This window comes from Urocitellus parryii, chromosome 7 (assembly GCF_045843805.1).
Source record: "Urocitellus parryii isolate mUroPar1 chromosome 7, mUroPar1.hap1, whole genome shotgun sequence".
Taxonomy (NCBI): Eukaryota; Metazoa; Chordata; class Mammalia; order Rodentia; family Sciuridae; genus Urocitellus; species Urocitellus parryii.
In genome coordinates this window covers 19324839-19345389 of record NC_135537.1, presented here as the reverse complement: position 1 = coordinate 19345389, position 20551 = coordinate 19324839, and the positions used below count along the sequence as shown (strand labels likewise).

The 20551-nt window shown below is 33.8% G+C and overlaps 1 protein-coding gene across 4 annotated transcripts in view; it reads left to right on the top strand.

Moving 5' to 3' along the window:
- Positions 1-20551, top strand: part of Mtbp (MDM2 binding protein) — an 80466-nt gene that overhangs the window by 40107 nt on the left and 19808 nt on the right. For 2 of the 4 annotated variants that reach the window (XM_077800971.1, XM_077800969.1), the window contains exons 13-17: positions 268-375; positions 8327-8488; positions 12903-13020; positions 18432-18587; positions 18914-19009. In XM_077800971.1, the coding sequence (XP_077657097.1) occupies positions 268-375; positions 8327-8488; positions 12903-13020; positions 18432-18587; positions 18914-19009 (640 nt within the window). The remainder of the gene's footprint in view (positions 1-267; positions 376-8326; positions 8489-12902; positions 13021-18431; positions 18588-18913; positions 19010-20551) is intronic. The other 2 variants (XM_077800972.1, XM_077800970.1) reach the window with 1 other exon arrangement.

The window sequence follows — 20551 nt, the reverse complement described above, 5'->3', positions numbered from 1 at the left end:
GGACGATATTTCATCTATTTTATGAGTAGGCAGAAGAAAATAATGATATAGGAATTCTACTCTGGTTCCTAAAGTCTCCCAAAGAATTAAGAATCGGGTCAAAGTTTAAAATGCAAAACTATCTAGTATACTTGTTTTCTCCTGCTTAATTGTTACTTTGAAATATGTAAGATCAAGAGAGTGATTAGCTTTTTTAAAAAGTCATTTTTAGGAACTGAATATTAATTAATAGAATATCTTCAGTGTTGATTCTTTTCTGTTTTCCAGGCTTCCCTTTTGACTTATTATCACTTCCATGTTTTTCTGAGGAACAAGTTGTACAGAGAGAGAAACAGTTAGCTAATGTGCAAGTTTTGGCTTTGAAAGAATGCCTGAGTAAGTATCAAATTTTACTTTTTTATTCTACTGTAAGAATGTTGATTTGTTTAAACAAAAGCTTTCTATATTTGCACACTTGTTTTAAATACTTTGTCTTTTAGGTATGAAACACATTTATAAAACTATTCTTTATGTAGACGATGTAGAATAGAAGAGGTATGCAACTTTAATTTTAATCAGATTCAGAAAGTTTCTACTATTTGTACATAACTGTTAATAGTTTAAAAATATTTTGCTGAGTAAATTTTGTATTTTAAATTTGGTTTTAACTATATATTAGAAAAGATTCCGAAGTTTATTATCCTAGTTTATATATATATATAATAACTTTTATATATTTTTGAAACAGAATAGAGACTACAAGTAGAAGAAAATATAATTCCAGAGAAATTAATAAGTTAACCTGAGAATGGATTCTGACTTTAATCGTGACTCTCAAAAATAACTAAGCAAATTTCACACACTGAATGAAGTTGGTGTTACAGATTTTCCTTAATCAGGAAATTAACATTTTTTCATGAATCTTAATTTAAGAGTTTTCTTCTATTATTGTTAACTTGGTTATCAGTATTTTTTATAAATACTAAGCATGCATTTTTGCCTAATATGAACTTATTTTAAGAAAATCATTGATATATAATTTCTAAGAAATTCATTAAAAAAATCATAAGACTGCCTTAATTACACATAGAACAATATTAGAATTATGTATTTTATGAAATCAAATTATCATTATTTTATTTAAAACATTTTTAAAACATCTTATATTCAGTAGCCTGTTTGTTCAATAGAAGATAATTTTAAAATATTTAGTTTCAATTATTTATGTAAGGATTTCAAACCTTTTCAGTTGTATAAAGCCAGGGTAATTGTAAATTGGTTATTTTTTTAACCAAGAAAATGATGTTTGTTCAAGGAAAACATAATTAGAGAGGCAAATAAGTTTCCATAAAAGGTAGTAGGTGCTAAAATCTAGAAAAAAAATATATATTGAAATAACAGTTTGTGATGGTAAAATGTGTATTTCAGACATCAGCTGGCAGTGTTGTTCACTTCTTGACTTTGTTCTGTTGCTTCCAGGCCCTCTTCAGGTGCTGATTTTCTTGCCATAACCCTCCTGCAGCTTTTTATACTCAGCTTTTTCAGCATCTCTGCTCTTATATCTTCATCTCTCTTCCTCAACTCTCCCAACTGGGAACTCTAAGAGTGACCACCTCTCCTCTGAAGATGGAGAAGAGCGAATACAGGAGGGCCAGCCCTCCTGGATGGGGAAGGGAAATACCAACTTCTAGAGCTGGGTTGTTGCCTAGGGGTGTGAGTGAAAGCTCCCAGATGGGAGAGCAGTTGGGGACCGGGGTATGGAAGTGCTAAACAAATGTGCAGGTATAAGGGTGCCACAGCACTGGGCAGAGGACAGGTGCAGGACCTACAATTGAAGAAAGCCTTAGAGCTAGTAGCTGCTGGAGAAGCCAACTCGGGAAGTATCTATGAAATGGCCAGTTTGCAATCTGAAGCATTAAATCTTGGTTCATATTAATGATCCACTTAATCCATATAGGATGAAAATACTGAATAAATCCCTTCAATACCCAGAAAGTTAATATTGCATTAAAACGTTGGTAACAAAAGTAACAAAGATGCATCTGTATAGAATTCCTGTATTTTAAAATAAGGCAGAGAAAAATGACAGCAAAACAATTTCTAGTGTAAGCATGACATGTCTGATTATCAACTTCAGTGATTCTCAAATATGTGAAATGTGAACAGAAAAGTGTTTAAACTTATATAGTTAATTCACTTATACTTATGAAATCTAAAGAATGTAATGGAAACAGCTTTCTTTGAAAAAATCTAGAGTTTAATATTGATTCAGAAATTGTAGACTTTGCAGAAAAACAAAACTTGTTCAGAAAGATTTCTTCATATTAAACAAACAGAAATAAACATTACTGTTTTTTCATTATTTTTCAGACTAGTATTAATAAAAAAATAAAAAACTAAACAAAAACAGCTGGAAAAGTTTCCACAAAGGTGCATTCAGCAACGATACTACTAAAGCACATTTTTTAATAGTACAAAACTCAAATAAAATTCTGTTAGAGCTTAATTTTTAAAAAGTAAATTCTAATTTATTTTACTTGTGAATTATGTCTAATACTATGTTATGAGAAATTGTGATATAAAACATAATTTTAGCCAGTCACAGCCTTGTACACCTATAGTCCCAGCCACTTGGAAGGCTGAGGCAGGAGGATCACAAGTTCAAAGAAAGCCTCAGCAAAAGCAAATCAGTGAGAACCTGTCTCGAAATAAAATACAAAATAGAGCTGAGGATGTGGCTCAGTGGCCGAGTGTCTCTAAGTTCAATCCCTGGTACCCCCTCTAAGACAAAAAAACAAAAAAACTTATAATTTTATAATTTATATTTTACCTTATATTTTTATAATTTATAACTTTTTGTACATGGAAGGATATTTAATACTACCTTGTTTTAGTGATTCTTCAAGAAAAATTTAAGACTGCTTAAATAGTTTAATTAAATAAGAAACTGTTCAGTATGATGCAAAATAAATATAAAAATAATATTATAATTTTGCTCCAATATTACAGTCATAACTCTGAGCTTCTCACATCTTTTTAAAATTTACAGAACCCATTATAAACCTGATTGGTGCTCATTCTGCTGATACTTGTAGATATTCTACATTTCAATTTAATAATTACTATGTTTTTAGGAATAAGGCATTCTTTGATCACTCATTCAGATTTTATTAGTTTTCTCCCAGATATTTCCTTTTCAATTATATATAGACTCATTTATGTAGAGATTATTTTTGTCTATGTAAATTATCCTGCTTGTAATTCTGTTAAACTTCATGTATTTTCCCTGTTTCTCAGTCATATGGTCAATATGAATTCTTACCATGATCTCCAAATTGTAATATTATTGATAGTTTTAATAAGTAGAGGTGAGGCTTGTACTTTGAGTAATTTTTTTGTTGTTGTTTTCGAATGACTTTCAGCAGATTGTGCAGAAAGTAAAAAACAAGGTTTTTTATTTCTCACCTAGAAGATGTAATAGAAACAATATATTATAACTCTTTACCAAACTAATATTCTTGACTATAGAAACCCGTGTTAATTTTCAAATCTGGAAGGACCTGCCAATATCCATGTTGGTGAAGTGGGTTTTTATGGAGGTGTATATCACAAAGCTGAGGCTCTAAAGTGGAGCCTTGAGACTGGTTGCTTCTTTCCCTGGACTGCCTTGCCTTGTTAACATTCTCACCTTGCTTACTGTGTGTAGTGTGCTTTAACCCTCTGTGTCTAAGGGCACAGCATGGTACTTTACAGGCAGTAGGTTCTTGATGTTTGTTGAATTGAATTCTCTGTGGATTTATAGCTTACCATTTTATTATGGAAGAAAATTTTATTAGTTTGGAAGTATTTAAAGGTGAAATTTTTTTTAATCAAAGTAATACATAAGTACAATTAGAAAAATTCAGATGATACTGAAAAATTTTAAATGGAAAATGGCAGTTCCTTCCCTATCCCTCCTTATCTTTCAACCTCTGTATCCATATGTATTTATCCTCTGTCCTTCCATCTGGTTCACCTGACATTTTTTTTTCTATTTTCTGAACAGTGGATGTATGCTTCTGTTTCTTGATTTCAGGCATTCTTCACTGAAAGGCAACACTTAACTATGGTTGATAAAGATTTAGTGTTTCCATATCACTTTCACTTCTTCTTACAGTGACCCTTTCAGTGAAGTCCTAATTTTTTTCCAAATCAGTGGTTAGTTTAACATTAGTATAACTATATAAATAAGTTTACTGCTGAGCCATGTAATTCATGATGATGATCAAATCACCTGTGTTAGTCAGCTTTGCATTGCTATGACAAATAAACCTGACAGGAACAATTCAGAGGAGGAAAAATTTACTTTGGCTCATGGTTTTAGAGATTGAGTTCATGGTTGGCTCACTCTGTTGCTCTGGGCCCATGGTGAGGCAGCTTACCATAGCAGAAGAAAGTTGCTCAGCTCAAGGCATCCAGAAAGCAGAGAAACCTTGAGCACTAGGAGTCAGAGATAATATAATCTCCAAGGACATGCCCCCAGTGACCTGTTTTCCTCTAGCCACACCCTTCCTGCTCAAGTCACCACCCATTAATCCATTCAAATAAGGAAACCATCCAAGTGGATTAATTCACTCATCATGTTATAGCTCTCATAATCTAATAATTTCACCACTGAGCATTCTTGCATTGTCTCATGAGCTTTTGGAGGACACCTCATATCTAAACCATAGCATCACCTTATTTTTAATTTGATTACTCTTGTGTACAGACAAAATATTATGTTTTTCTATACGTTCCAACATTTCTGCCACACTTTTAACATTAGCCTTCATTGTTGATCAAACACACCAGTTCTTTTTTATTTTTGTATGTTTTTTGGGAGCGTTTCATATTTTCCTCAACTCTGGACTGCTTACTTGAATCTTTTGACAGCTTGGAGATTTCTTTTTTGGATTTTTTTTTCAACTACTTTTTTTCTCCCTTAGATTATTTTCTTGTTCTGTAGAGGCATGTCTTCTAGGAACTTCTTGAGTAAAAGTTCATGATGTGTAAAAATTTTAATTCTTGCATTTCTGAAAGTATCTTGGCTTGATTGATAATTCATTTAGAATTTGAGGTTGAAAATCATTTACCCTAATTTTGAAGACATTGCTTCATTACAAACTGCTTTCCTGTGTTCTTGTTGAAAAATCAAATACCATTCTGACTCTTTGCAGTCTTCTTTAGATCTCCCCAACCCACCTCAATCAACACCCATTCCTGAAAACTTTGTGTGGAAGCTTTATTCTGAATCATGTTTTGTCTCCCACCATCCACCCCTCTCCCATTTATTTTATTTTTTAAAAATACTTTTTAATCTGAAGTGTGAGGAGTAAAGATTTGTTCCCATGATGTAGGTTCCCTATTTACCTCTCTTATTGTTTCTTTTGCTGAGAAAAAACTTTTTAGTTTAAGTAAGTCCCATTTGTTGATTCTAAATGTTAACTCTTGTGCTATGGGTGTCCTATTGAGGAATTTGGAGCCCGACCCCACTGATACCAGGGTCACCAGCACAGAAGCAATTGTCACATAGGTACTGTATAAAAATGAATATTGTCTTCCTAGTGTATTCATTTTTTTTAATTACTAAATATAATCAGGGCCTTTATAAAGTATCTTTGAAATTTTGACACTCAAATTTCATTCAATCATAAATTAAAGTTCTATATGCTACAAAAAAAATATTTTTTAATAATTATTTTTTAGTTTTAGGTGGACACAGTATCTTTATTTTATTTCTATGTTGTGCTGAGGCTCGAACCCAGTGCCTCTTTATGCTAGACAATCACAATACCAATGAGCCACAACCCATCCCCAACCCCTCTCCCATTTATTGAGCTGTGTGCTTGATGGGTCCATTTCAACAGAAGATTTACATCCTTCAGTCTGATAATTTTTATTAATTTATCTCTTTAAAAATTTTCTTTCAGTTTCTTTTTTTTCTCTCTAGAACTCTTATTAATTATATACCAACTTATCTGAACTTAATTTTTATTACTGTTTCCGTATCATCTTTTAATTCTGGTTTCTGAGGGACATCTTCTGTTTCATTTTACAGCTCTTTTATGGAGGTTAAATTTTTTTAACACTCATTTGCTTAATTGTAGAAGTCCTTTCTTATTCATTCATTGTTCTTTTATCAAAGCAAGTACTTGTTCCAGTATCTGATCTATGAGAATATTAATTAGCATGACCTTTCTTTTGTTCTCTGCAACATTTTTTTCCCTGTAGAGCTCCTTTTTTTCTCTTTGTTTGCTTTAAATCTCTCTTTCATATTGGATTTCCATGTTTAGTTTGAGGGATCCCAATAATACTTTCTTCCTCTCCCAGAGTTGGAGCCAATATAGAAAAAAATGAAACATACAGATGTAGATAACTTATAGGTGAAAATGATATGGTAATTTGGAATCATGGCCAGGAAACCTTTCTTATATATACATCCAAACTCAAACTTGAATAGCTCTCGGCTAGGCAACTACAGACCAGACCTGCAAGGGAAGTGTTTTAGTCAGCTTTTGAGTCATTGTGATGCAATATACCTAACCATGAACAAGAAGAGGAGGAAAAGTTTATTTTGTCTCAGGGTTTCAGAGGTTTAGTCCACAGCCAACTTCATAGCTCTGGGCCAGAGGTAAGATAGAATATCATGGCAGAAGGGCATGGCAGAGGAAAGCAGCTCAGGACATGGCAGTAAGGAAGCAGAGACAAAATATAAACCAGGGACAAAATATAAATCTCAAAGTCAAGCTGCCTCCTTCCTGGCCTACCTCCTGCAGCCACACCCTACCTGTTACTACCTAGTTAATCTGAATCAGTGGACTGACTAATCTACTGATTAGGTTTCAACTTTCATAATCATTTTACCTGAATATTCTTGTGTTGTCTCACATATGAGCTTCTGGGGGGGACACCTCATATCCAAACCATAATAGGGAGGTACTTTGCCATACTATACAGAGTATGAATCCTAAAAAGCAGTGAGCAGAAAAGAAAAGAAGGGTTTATTAAAACATGCTTGGTTCATGATTTACTCATTGAATGATGCAGGCAGAAGGGAGCTGAAAGTTTTACTTAGTTCTTACATGTATAAACATGGGGCCTGGGAAATGGAGAGCCCCTCTCCCCTCAACACTTTTCCTTAGATGTCTGGTGATTCTTTTCCATCATGCTGTCTTAAATTTCACTTTATTGGCCTATGTCTAATGTAGTCTCCGGCAAACTTCACTGGAGAGTGAAAATTGACCAATCTGTCCTTACACCAATATTAGTATCTGGACCTTTTTTCTCTGAGAGTGTTCAGTTTTTCTAAGGTGATCCTTTAACTTTCTAGTGGGGTAGTAAAACTACTAGCATCAGGGCTCAGAGTCTAACCTTTCAGTGCTATATAGACTTTCATTATGTCTAATATTCTATAGTCTGGGACAAAAAAAAAAAGAAAAAAAGGAAAGCAGCCAGATGCACTGGTACAAGCCTGTAATCCCAGAGACTCAGCAGGCTGAGGCAAAACATTTCAAGTTCAAAACTAGTCTCAGCAACTTAGCAAAGCCTTAAGCAACTTAGTGAGACCTTGTTCCAAAATTTTTTTAAAAAGGGGGACCGGGGAGGTCGCTAAGTGGTTAAGCATCATTGGGTTCAGTCCCTAGGGGAACCCCAGGATGCTTACCTTCCCAAAAATGAAAGCAGAGTTGCCTGGCTCTGAGTGCTGGAGGATCAACTTGGGGAGCTGTCTGACTACTTCCTATATACCCAGTCCTGCTGCAGGCACACCTCACCACCATCTGCCTCATACTCCTTGGTGGTGCTTCTTTGCAGAAACCCAAGGTCATACCTCTTCTGCTGTGCTGACTCACTTATCATTCCACTGTCATTTCTGTCTTCCAAATTTGTGGAGAAATATCATTTTTTAATCATTTTTTCTTTTATTTTCCCATTGTATTCCTTTGTTATATGTTTTTAGGTTTGGAAAGGTCAAGATATAGAAGGGCCAAGCTCCCATATTTAACTGAAGGTCAACAAGTTTTATTTTCACATAAATACTGACATAAGGCCATTTTTAATGCTTTGCAATATTTCTAAAACTTTTGTAAACTTGCCTTTACTGTTTTATCAATTTTTGGTGTTAACAAATTATGCTTGTTCTCTTTATCTCACAGAACTAGGAATTCTACCATTGTCTGCAAATAAGATTAAGATGAAAGGGTGGTTTATTGGAGAAATTGGCTTGTTTGAGTTTTGAAGATTTTTTCATAAAGGACTTGTATGTATATGGGCACTAGAGAGACTTGAAAAAAAGTCATATGGTTAATTATATTGATTTGTCTTGCAGAAAGGAGAAAGTTGGCAAAGCAGCCTGAAGCAATTTCTGCTGATGAACTTAAAAGTCTGTTAGTACTCACAAGGGAACGCTTTTTACATCATTTTGATGCTCTTATTCCTAAAACAGTTGTAAGACCAACTGACAAAATTAAAACCTCCAATATGTTAAATGGTAAGCTCTTTGTTATACTTTATTCTTTCTCTGTGTATGTGGTGTCTACAGTAGCTATTATTTCTTATTATAACTTAAAAGATGTATTGGTCAAGTCAAAATGTATTTTATAAATTTAAATAATGATATATATTTATACATTTATGTACATATGACTTAACTATACTAAACCTTTTGATAACATCTTTTATTGAGCCGAGGGAGAAGCATTATTAGATGATCCTTGTTAGTTTTACTGAACTGTTAAAATTCTGTAATAGGATTTCTGTTAAGGTATATTGTCAGAAAGTGAAGAAAGTAAAATCTACACATTAAATTTAACAGAGGTAAAACTTCACATGGTATAATACTTCATGTTTTCCATTCATTAGGGCTGGAATAGTCACCAAACTTCACTGAAGGAGCACCTCCTTCTATGTTTAACTAGATTTTTGTCTGTTTTCCTGAATTCTGTTGTGATGAATTTGAATACAGTGAAACTTTTCAGTATCTAGAAAGAAAGCATTTGAAGATATCTTGACAGAATGTTAAATATAGAAGACATTTTTGTTTGTATTCTGAGAAAATCATTTTGATTACTTTGGTAAATGAGAAAATGATCACAGAATCAAGTTGGCAATAATGTTTGTTGAGTGCCTTATCTGTTTAATATCGTGAAGGTGCACAAAGAAGTGAAAATGCAGAAAATCTTGAAAAACAGGATTGCAATTGAATTGGAAAGCTAGATATAGAAACAGCATATACTGCCATGTTGAAAAGCAGATTCTGTCAGGGTTCAAATATTAGATTTGTCACTTGTTTGCTGAATGTCTTTGGATAAATTATTTTACCTCTATACCTTTGTTTCCTCATGATTAAAATGGGAATAATAATATAGCCCACTCTCTAGGGTTCTTATGGGGATTAAATGACTTGATTCCTATAAAACACTTAGAACACAGTAGGTGCCAAAAAAGTATTAGTGTCATTTGTATTGTCATTGTTCCATATCAGTACCAAACTTAAATATTGGCGCAAAGCAATCAGAAAGGTGCTGGAGACATTATTAATGGAGGATGTGTTGAATAAATAAGAGCATGGCTTCACGGCTGCGATGTGGGCTTTGGAGCAAGCTGAATGGTTGAGTGAGCTTGGCACTGGCCCTGCTGTGTGACTGTGGGCATGTTTCCTAACCTCTTTGAGCTTCATTTTCTTTGTCTTTAAATTAGAAGATTAAATTAATTATTTGTGAGTTGCTTAGGAAGTTACTAGTGTGAACTAAATGCTATATATGTGTTGGTTGAGTGAGTCAGTGTGACTGACTGTAATCATGCAAGGTTTGTTAGGAGTTCAAGGACTCAATGGAGAATTCTATGTACACAGAGAAGAGAAAATAGAATTTTCTAAGGAGAAGCAGCAGCAAACCAGTCATGGACGTAAGAAAAGGGAAACTGAGAGAAGTTGACTAACCAGAGTATTTACAAAGGAGCTAGGTAAGGGTTGAAAGTTAGGAGATTTGAGAAGTAATTGCTAGGGCTTTTAAAATAAGTTTAGGGCAATGTATCTTAAAGTTACCTGTACAGAATCAAGTGCTAGGACATTCTTAACACTGAGCTATAGGAGTGCCCATCCTTAATAGGAGTCAGATTATATCACTCCTTTGCTCAGACCTTTCTGATGGCTTCCAGTTGCTGGGAATGTCTTGCCCTTAATATGGCCCATAAAATCCTGAAATCATATCTGGCGTCATGCTCATTCTAGCCTTCCAGTGTCCCATACGTTTCCTGCCTACCACAGACTTCTTCTATTCCTTAGACATGTTACATTATTGCTTTCCACCTACACAGTGTCCTGTGCTGTAGCCTTTTCCCCCAGCTTTTCCCTGATTAACTGATAGTCATTCTTTAGATGTCTATTTAATGTAATTTTCTCATAGAGATTTTTCTGGACCTTGTTAATTTGTTTCCTGATATATTCACTCCCTATATTTTTCCTTCAAACTATTTATCATATTTTAACATTGTCTCATTTATAGGTTATTATTAATATTTATCTTCTCTCTGAACTGTTCTCTGAGGGTAAAGAATGTGCCTATTATGTTCTCTCTAGTATCCCCTGAGCCTGACGGAGTAGGAGCTCCCGCAAATACTTGAACAAATGCAAGAAACACTAAAGGTTTCCAGAACCTCAAGTGAAATTTGACAGACTATTCATTTGAACATAACTTGTAGTGTTCCTGTAGCTTTGATTTGAATGATTCCACATGTAAACTATATTACATGTAGAAACAGTAAGGCCAATAATCATGTTTCATATTCTGACCCATTATTGCAACCATGCACATTAGAAGTTATTTGCAGTTGGTAGGGTTACTTAATCTGCTCATTGTTTTAAAAAACTCTAGCATGTGTAACAAGTGACAAGTTATTAAGTTGAAAATACCTTATTCTAACTATCTTGTTTACTGTTTTCATGAAGTTGCTAAAGACTTTCACAGAGCCAAATGTGATGCCTCAACTCATAATATAATGACTCTGTCCTTTACCTGGGACCACTGGGGCATGTGAAAGCACTACCTAAAAGAATTCACTAGGTAATTATGTGAGATAATACATTTATTGTTTCAAACAGTCTATATAATTCTGGCTTTATCAAACAGATTATATCAATTATACTATAACCTTTCTCAGTGATTCATTCATATTTGGGCATATAAGATTACCATGGTTTGTATTCATTAACTGCATATTGTTATCAGTGGCATTACTTTGTGTTCACTGTGATTTTTTATTTTGTAGGGCAGTTTCCCATATTTCCATTTTGTATTGATTCTATTTCTTTGTTTCTCCTGTAAAATAAGATACTTTTTAAAAAAAAAAAAAAGTCTTATTGATTTCTCAGAGATCTTTTTGGTACTCTTTGGTTGTTGGTGTGGCATGTGATAGTCCTATCACATAAATAAAACACTATTTTATTTTACTGTAAGAATTATATAAGTCATTCCTCAAAAGACATGATGTTTATGAATGTTTGTCCACCCATTCTTTAATATTTAGCCTATGTCATTTATATTTATTAGATTGTATTTTCCAAGTTAATAATTAATTGTATTGTGATATTTAGGGACAATTTAATGACTATTTTTTAAAGATGGCTTGCATTATTTTATGAACTCAGCATGCAACTGTGCAGAACTGCTATTGATTTTCATTCTTTATACTTAGGAGTGGAAAGCCATGTCTCCATTAAGAAGTATGTTATTTCATTATTGTGCTCCTTGCTCTATAAAATAGTATTTTACCTTTTATTTATAAATGGAAAATGGTGTATTTATATGGTGTTTGTGAGTGCATTACAATATAGATGTTGAAAATGTTTTACACATTCAAGCTTAAATAGTTTTATAAGTAAAACGAAAAGTATTCAGTTGGTTTCCATTTTCATTTCTTAAAATTTGTTTAAAATTTCCCATACTGAATCATCATTTTATGATTTCTCCCAAATATAAAATGAATATATCTGTTATCATTGATGGTTAAACACCTAATGTTCAATGCATTCCATTCCATTTATTAGAATAATGTATAATATTTAAAAATAGAAGCAGATAGTTTAAAATAAAAAAAAATAGTAAGTAATTTTGCCAGTGTTAAAGTAGTTTGGATGCACTTATATTTCTGATGAGAACAGAAGCTGAACCTCTAGGTTTTCTTAGAGTCTTGATGCAGTTCAGTGCAGCAAATTAGCTAGAAAGACAAATACACTTTTTACCTACATTTTATAAGTAGGAAAATAGCATTCAATGTTAGCAATATGAGGATGTATATGTTAAGGCATCTTATATTAACAGATAAGCAAGAATTATTTCTGAGTAACCTTTACCTGAGAATATCATAAATTATTTGTTATTTTATTATTGTGCTTTTGAGAATAAGATATTCTCTTTTTAAAGATAAGGAATTTTTTAGTTTATTTGTACTAAACCTGTATTTATTATGAAAATCTTGTAGTATATCTAATGTGTTCTTTACAGAGCTGCCTGTGAAGTTTCATTGAGAACTAATTTCACTAAAAATAGCAAAATTGTGTCTTTGTTTCATAAGCTAATAGTTCTAATTCAGTTTTATGAATCCTAGCTCGTAACTTTTGTTTTGAGGAGACATTTATTTTCATCTCTGGCAAACTTCAACAAACTTCTTATGGCATTTTCTACAGTTCAGGCCATCAGAGAGGTCTTTGATGAATGCCTAATGTAAGTACTCTAAAACTAACCCAGTCTGGCTTTATACATACACAGATTTATGTTTGTGTTAGTTTATACATATGCATAAAAATGTGTGTATAGCAAAATTTATCCATGTACACATATGTGCATTTGTACAAATTTCAATATGGTGATACTTTTTAGTATTTATGTGTACTTCTTTCTCTTTAGCTGCCTGTCCAGTAAAATCTGATTCTTCAAATCTAATGGAAGCCAGTTCTCTGGAATGGCCAGAAAGATATGTTCTTCACAACTTAGAAACTTTTGAAAAAGCTAAGCAAAAAATGAGGTAATATTTGAGTTCATAGTAAAGCATGTCTAGCTTATTATTTTTAAATGGACTTTTTTTTCCTTTTTCTTTTTCTTTTTTTTAGTTATAGATGGAAACAATACCTTTATTTAATTTATTTGTGTGGTACTGAGGATTGAACCCAGTGCCTCACCCCAGCCTCAACTTTTTCTTAATGCTTTAATATTTTTATGACATATAAATACTTTATAGTTTCATTATAAAAGAATACATGTGCTGGGCTCAGTGGCACATACTTGTAATCCCAGTAGCTCCAGAGACTGAGGCAGGAGGATACATGAGTTAAAGCCAGCCTCAGCAACTTATTGAGACCCTAAGCAACTCTATGAGACCCTGTCTCTAAATAAAATACAAAAAGGGCTGGGGTCATGGCTTGGTGATTAAGTGACCCTGAGTTTATTCCCTGGTACCAAATAAATTAGAAATAATCAAATAAAAATAAAAGAATACATGCTTTCCATAAATAGATAATCAACAGAGTAATAAATCAATTCAAAGGGAAATGTTGTTTTTCCTCTGCCTTTTATTTGTACTTTGCAGGATTATATAACCACAGTGAGCATTTTGATATGTAGCTTTCCAGACCATCTTCTGTAAACACTTAAATATGAATATATAAGAAAAATTTAATACAGGAACATTGAAACAAAAGTAAAATGAAGGGAAAATGAAGTACAAGTACTCTCTTCATTTGAGTCACTTCTTTAGCTGTTTCATTTATGTTCACATAGTACTACTGACTCCTGGAGGCAGGGAGAGCTCTCACTTAAAGTGCACCCTGGTGGATAAATGGGTGAAGCACATTTGCTTGTAGAGGACCAAATAGGTTATCATACAGAGTTTGGACTTCAGTATAAATACATTGGTTAGCTTTTGGAAGATTTTATACCAAAAACTGGTGGGATTTGATTTTGTAAAATATTGGCTCTTTTGTGGCAAACTGATTTCAGGAGGGAAAGAGTAGAGGCAGAAAGATCTGTAAGATGCCTCTTTTTATTTGCAGGTTGAGAGATAACTGATCTCAAACTAGGGTAATGATGAACAAATTTGTGATATATTTTGATGGAAAGCTAGTAAATAAAAACTTACTATGATGGATTGGTTGTAGAGAGTAAAAGAGAAGCATTCATGATAATTTAGTTTTCTAGCTTTAACAGTACAGGGTAGTGTTCTTATATATAAGGTGGGAGAGACGGATAGGGAGTTAGGGTAAGACAGATTTGGGGAGAAAAAAATCAGTGCTTTGGGGATGCTAAATTTGATCTATGAATTATCCAAATGGAAATGTCAGGTGGACTGGAAGAGGGATTTGAACTCAGTTTGAAGTTATCATTAAACTCAGGGTCACTACAATAATTGATGAGACCATGAGGAAAAAAGAGATAGGTCCTAAGACCATTCCCTGAGGATCTCTGGTGTTTACAGTTAAAGGAAAAAATGACTGAGAAAGAAGAGTGGGAAAAGAACAGATTATTCAATTTCTTGCCCACCAATTTTAGATGATATCTTTTCATTTCCCACAAAGATAAAGTTAATGTACCAATTTTTCTTCCCTTTTTATCCTTCTTGTTTATTTGTAGTGGATAATTCTTCTCTTTTTAAAAAATATTTATTTTTTGGTTGGACACAATATCTTTATTTATTTATTTTCATGTGGTGCTGAGGATCGAACCCAGGGCCTCACACATGCTGGGTGAGTGCTCTACCACTGAGCCACAACTCCAGCCCTAATTCTTCTCATTTTATAGCTATTTTTCTTTCTCCTCTCTGACTTCCCATTCTAACCTGGCCAGACCCCTTTTATCTACACAGCTTTTATCATGGAATTTCTTTTGATCATTTTCCTAGATAAGTTTCTTATTATTTTGGATCAGCTTTTGTTCCTTGATAGATATTTGATTCTGTCCCTAAAACTTTTAATTTTTTTTAATTTACGGTTTTGAGATATCAGATAACAGTAAGGAATGTTTTGGTCTCAAGATTTGTCTTTTTTAGCTCTGAGAAGTATTCTATCATTTCTTCAGAATGTTCTTCATTTTCTTCTTATTCTTCTTTCTCTGAAATACCTGTTTTAATTAATGTTAAATTTACTGGATTATTGTTTTAATTCTAATTTGATTTTTCTCTCGATAATCTTTTCTTGACTTGAAAGGCTGAGGCAGGAGGATCACAACTTTGAGGCCTCCTCAGCAAATTAGCTAGATGCTATCTCAAAATAAAATTAAAAAGGTCTGGGCATGTGGCTCAATGGTAAAATACTCCTGGTTTCAATCTCTTATATAAAAATAAAGAAAGTCTATCCTTTTTTTGCTGCATGTCCTCATGTATTTCTTCATCACTGCTTTTATATTTTCTGTTAAAAATTATAGTAGTCATATTTTAAATTCCTAATATTTTTTCTTGTATTTCTGTCCTCTTTTTTCAGTAGCAACCTATCCTTCTTTTAATAGTATTGAGATTTGAGATGAGAGGTAAGGATATTAATTAGAATTTCCTGTATTCATTTTAACTGTTCCTTTGATGGTCTCAATTCCCTGTAGTGGTGGTTTCTTTTCTATAGTTTTTCTCCAGTGTCTTGGTTGTCTTTCCACAGCTAAAAGCTTAGGGCTAGGTTGGTTTTTACAGATGATTGGCCTGTGCTTTTTCTCCAAATGTCTACTCCTATCCCCAGCTGCTTTCACCTGGGTTAATATTGGGTAAGGAGCTGCAATGCGGGGCATGTGTGGTAGGATTTACTATAGGGTATACTTTAAGGTAAGAGTAGGCAAGCCACCTTGGCTTTTCATCCAGCACTAAATAGGGCTGGAGGTCTTAATTCTGAGCCATTAACACTGACCCTAGGAGAGGCACTTGGTTCTATTAGTTTTAAAGAATTTGTTTTTAGAGGGATTTCACCTCTTGGGTTCCCTTCTTCCTCCAGGAGAAGTCTTTTCTGCTGTCCTTTAATAAACTTCTAATTTCTACTCTGAAAAAAAAAAAAGAATTTGTTTTTAGAGATAAAAAGCACAAGGGTGAGGTGTATGGTATAGGACAGTAGTCCTTGCACCACTCTTCTGAGAATTTATAGTTCTTAAAATTTGTCACCTTGATTTGTGCCCATTGTCATTCTGTGACCCCAAAGTTATTGTCTCATTGTGGCTTCCTGAGAAAGGAAGACTGAATTTACACCTTTCTTTATATGTGTCCCCCTAGTTCTTGTGGAGGAGCTTGTGTAGTGTATCCTGTTTTGAAATTCATTGAATTCTTTGGTCCACTGTTTTTACTTTCTTCCTTTTCTTAACATCCATTATTCATTTAATTTCCGGTACTTCACCATTGTGATTTCATTTTGCTTGAGTGGAGAACTTAATGTGTGTGTTTAATCTCATCTTGAGCTAGAAGTAATTTTGGCGTTCAAGGTCCACCTTTCTCTTAAGCCTCCTGTAAACCCAGGAACTCTGTTATATATTTCTTCTGTAAACAAGTAAGTATACTACCTTCCCACTTTGTTCGTAAAACTCCTTTTCTTATACCTTTTTGTAACTCATTCTACATTGATATATTTATCTTTTCCCCTCATTTCTCCTATCTTAAGTCAGACCTTTACAGTAAATTTTGTTTGTATGTGGTACTGAGGATCGAACCCAGGCCGCACGCATGCCAGGCGGCGCTACCGCTTGAGCCACATCCCCAGCCCCCTACAGTAAATTTTACATGTAGTAATTATGATTATTGGTCTAGAGATTATAGTGGACTCTTTTATTATGTCATAATGATATTTGTAAAGTAAATATTCAATAAATACTTGTGGGACTTAAGAAGATTTGGAGACACTGTCACCTTGGGGCAAGTTGTGGCATATATTTTCAAAATTTGTTTTGTGTTAAAACAGATTTAACTAGACAGTATAGGATCATTAGATAGTAAATGTCCAAATTCATAATTTGGTTTTAGACCCACTCTATCACCTATTGTGTGACTTTGTTGCCTCATCTTTAGGATGAGGATAAAAACTTCATTCTACTTGAAAGTTGTGAAAATTTAATGAGAGAATATATGGGGGAAAATAACTATAAATTTGAAAACACTGAACAGAATAAGGTATTGTCAACATTGTTATTTATTTATTTTTTAGCCTAAGACATCTCAGTAGTATAATTCAAAGCTTCTAATTGCTTTGATATGCTTATATGTTGTGTTCTGTATAAAAGCAAATTATGCATTTTCCCATTGCATCTAGCCTGTAATATTAGGGTGATATTCATTAAGAAAACTTTGTAAGTCACTATTAGTAGCTACGTAGAAGTTCAATTAAACTCATAATGCAATTCCTGCCCTTCTGAAGTATGATGTTCAGAGAAAATGTTTGAGTGTTTTTCTGTTCAACTTTTTTAAGATTTATACTTTCAATTTTAAAGTACAGAGAATGGAATAGAATGGAAGGGGCATTTCAGTATGTGAGTAATCCTTAATGTATAGAAATGTAAGTCTAAAACCACAATGTCATTATTTTAATCATGTAATTATCCGAAAAATGCTTAATGTAATAGGGAATAAATTAATATGAAGTTGGTAAATTAATTTTCTAAATATAATTTTCTATGAACTTTTATTGGTTTATGTTTTGATAGAGTAGAAGTAGTACTTAATTTGGAGTTAGTCTAGTCCTGTCATTTTAAATAGCTGAATCACCCTGCATCTGTAATATAACCTATTGTGTGTTAGAATCTTTAGTTGAAAAATAGGAATAATGATTTTTTTAGGCTTGATTTTCACTTTATAAAGGACTTATTTTTAGGTGTTACTTCATTTTAAAATAAGATCTATTCCATCTTTTTCAAGGGAATTTGTTATTATATGTAAAGCTGTTTGAAAAGTATAAAGTCCTGCACATATTTCAGATGTAATAATGATTCAGTGTATATTCATAATGTCATAATCCTGGCTAGAGGAGACCTTGGAGAAAATTCCTATTACTGTCTCATTTCATGGTTGTGCTTTAAGTAATCTTTCAAGTTCATAGAAAATTGGAACTTTCAATTCTTGCCTTTAGAAATTTATAATTTTTATGGAGTTTCAGAATATACAGGAGTTCGGATTTAAAATTTATAGAATTGGAAACTTCACACTACTGAATAATGAATATACAGTCTTTTATAAATAACATAATTATGTTCATTTAAGTAGTAGAATTTTTGACATGGGAACTGAAATTTTCAATGTAACCTACATATTTTTTAAAAATATAGTTTAAAATGAAGTGATTTACAAATATTTTACTTTATGGTCTTCCCTAAAAGTGATTCTTTAATTTTCCTAGTGTATTTCTCTGGTATGCTTATATCACCTTTTCCTGACTATGGTGAATTCAAATACACCTTTAATAAATGTATGTAACATTATTTTTCCAGAACTGGTTCATTACCTCGTTCATCAGAACAGTTGCTGGGCCACAAAGAAGGTCCACGGGATTCAATCACATTATTGGATGCTAAAGAATTGCTGAAATACTTCACCTCAGATGGATTCCCAGTGGGAGATCTTCAACCTTTACAGATTCAAAAGGGGTAAGTTATAAACTTACAGTTTCCAAAAATCATTTTTAGATACTATTGCCTTGCATTTCCTTAGTTAATTAATGCCCTATGCTACTTACATGATATTTACAAGTATACTTCCTGCATTTATCATTTAGCCTTAATCCTCCTCACCTTTACCTTAGCCAAATGTCCTACACTTTTGTGGTATTAAATATAAAGGAAAAAGGAATAATAAAAGCAACCTCAGAGTATTCCCTATATTAATCAGTACATTCTAATTTATATAGGAAGGACAGTACATTTTTTCTGCCACTACCCTATCTTAAATACAAATGTAAACTGTTTTATTTCAGAGAAAAGAGTTTTGTTTTGACACCAGAACTTAGTCCTCGGAAACTTCAGGTCTTACCTTTTGAAAAAGCCTCAGTATGTCATTATCATGGAATTGAGTAAGTTTTTATTTACATTTTACTCTCCTACATGTTGTTAACTAGTGTCTTTTATGTGAATGTGAAGGGTGACTATAATAAAATAATATAAATTGAGACAGAGCCAAAGAAAAAAATATGTTAAAAACCTCAAGAAAAGAAAAAAAAAGTGTTGGGGGAGCTGTACATACACAAACAGTTTGTCTCCTGTTGAAAAATGCTATTTGATGATTAACCAGTTTAACATCATTTAAGTATCCTCTTATTAGTTATTAAATATTTTAATCAAAAATAATTTTGTGTCTACATTATTCATGCGTATTTGCACTGTGGGTCTCATCAATGTTGCCTGGTCACTAATTATGTTGTAATTGCTTAGAAGCTATTCGTTGAAATGTGTTTCTGTTTTTAACATGTTAATTACATTAGCTTTTTAGAATTTTAATTGACCATTTTGATGATTCTCTTGCTTGATGTATTGGTTTTGGGGGTTATGTACATATCTACCAGTTTCACAGGGACAGAAAATAGAAGATTTTATATTTTACCATGAATTTTCAAGATCTTGGTGATTGAAATGTTTCATAGTTTTAAAGCAAATTATTGGATCCAACATGGCGGCCGGCGAGCAAGCACCATTTTCTATACCTCCGCAGTAACGGGATCAGAGAGACACATAAATACACTTGCATGGGACCTGCTGAGGATCTTCTAACAATATTCCACTGAAAGGAGACCTGCCGATAACTAGTAAGTCTGTGTGAGGGGTCAGTTTGTCCCAGGCGACTGAATCTCGGCAACTCGGATCAGGGACACAATCCTGCCGGTCACGGTGGCAGCTGGACTAGGCCCCGCAGGGGGGGGCCCTGCAGGGCTGAGTCTGTGAACGGCCTCTGGCGGTTCAGCGCTAGGATCCACACCCCTACCACCCCACCCCCCTCCAGCCGGATCGGAGCAACGCGGAGCAGGGACACAATCCCGCCAGCCACGGAGGCGGCTGGACTGGGCCCCGCAGGCCTGAGTCTGTGAACTGCCTCTAGCGGTTTGGCGCTAGGACTTTGGCAGCGCTTAGGGCTGAGTTTCAGCTTTGAGACAGAGGAGAGAAGCAGTCCAGTTTGGTTCCAGACACTGGTCGGACCACAGAGGAGGACAGCAACCGCCATTTCGGAGAGATGATATCATCCCCATGTTCTACTGATCTCAGCTCATTCAGCTACGCGGAACAGGTGATTTCAGGCTAGTAAATTTCAAAAACACAACAGTTGCACCAAGCAGAAAGAAGCGCGTGCAGTATGAAAAGACAAGGAAAGAAAGGATCACAAGCAATGCAGGTCAACTCAACTTTAGAAGAGGTAATAGCTGCAACAGATGGAATATCAGATAAAGAGTTCAGGATATATATGCTTCAGATGATCTGGAGTCTCAAGGAAGACATGAGACAGCAAAATCAGACAATGAAAGATCACATTGACAAACAAATCCAGGAAGTAAAAGATCAATTTAACAGGGAGATAGAGGTAATAAAAAACAAACAAATAGAAATACTAGAAATGCAGGAAACAA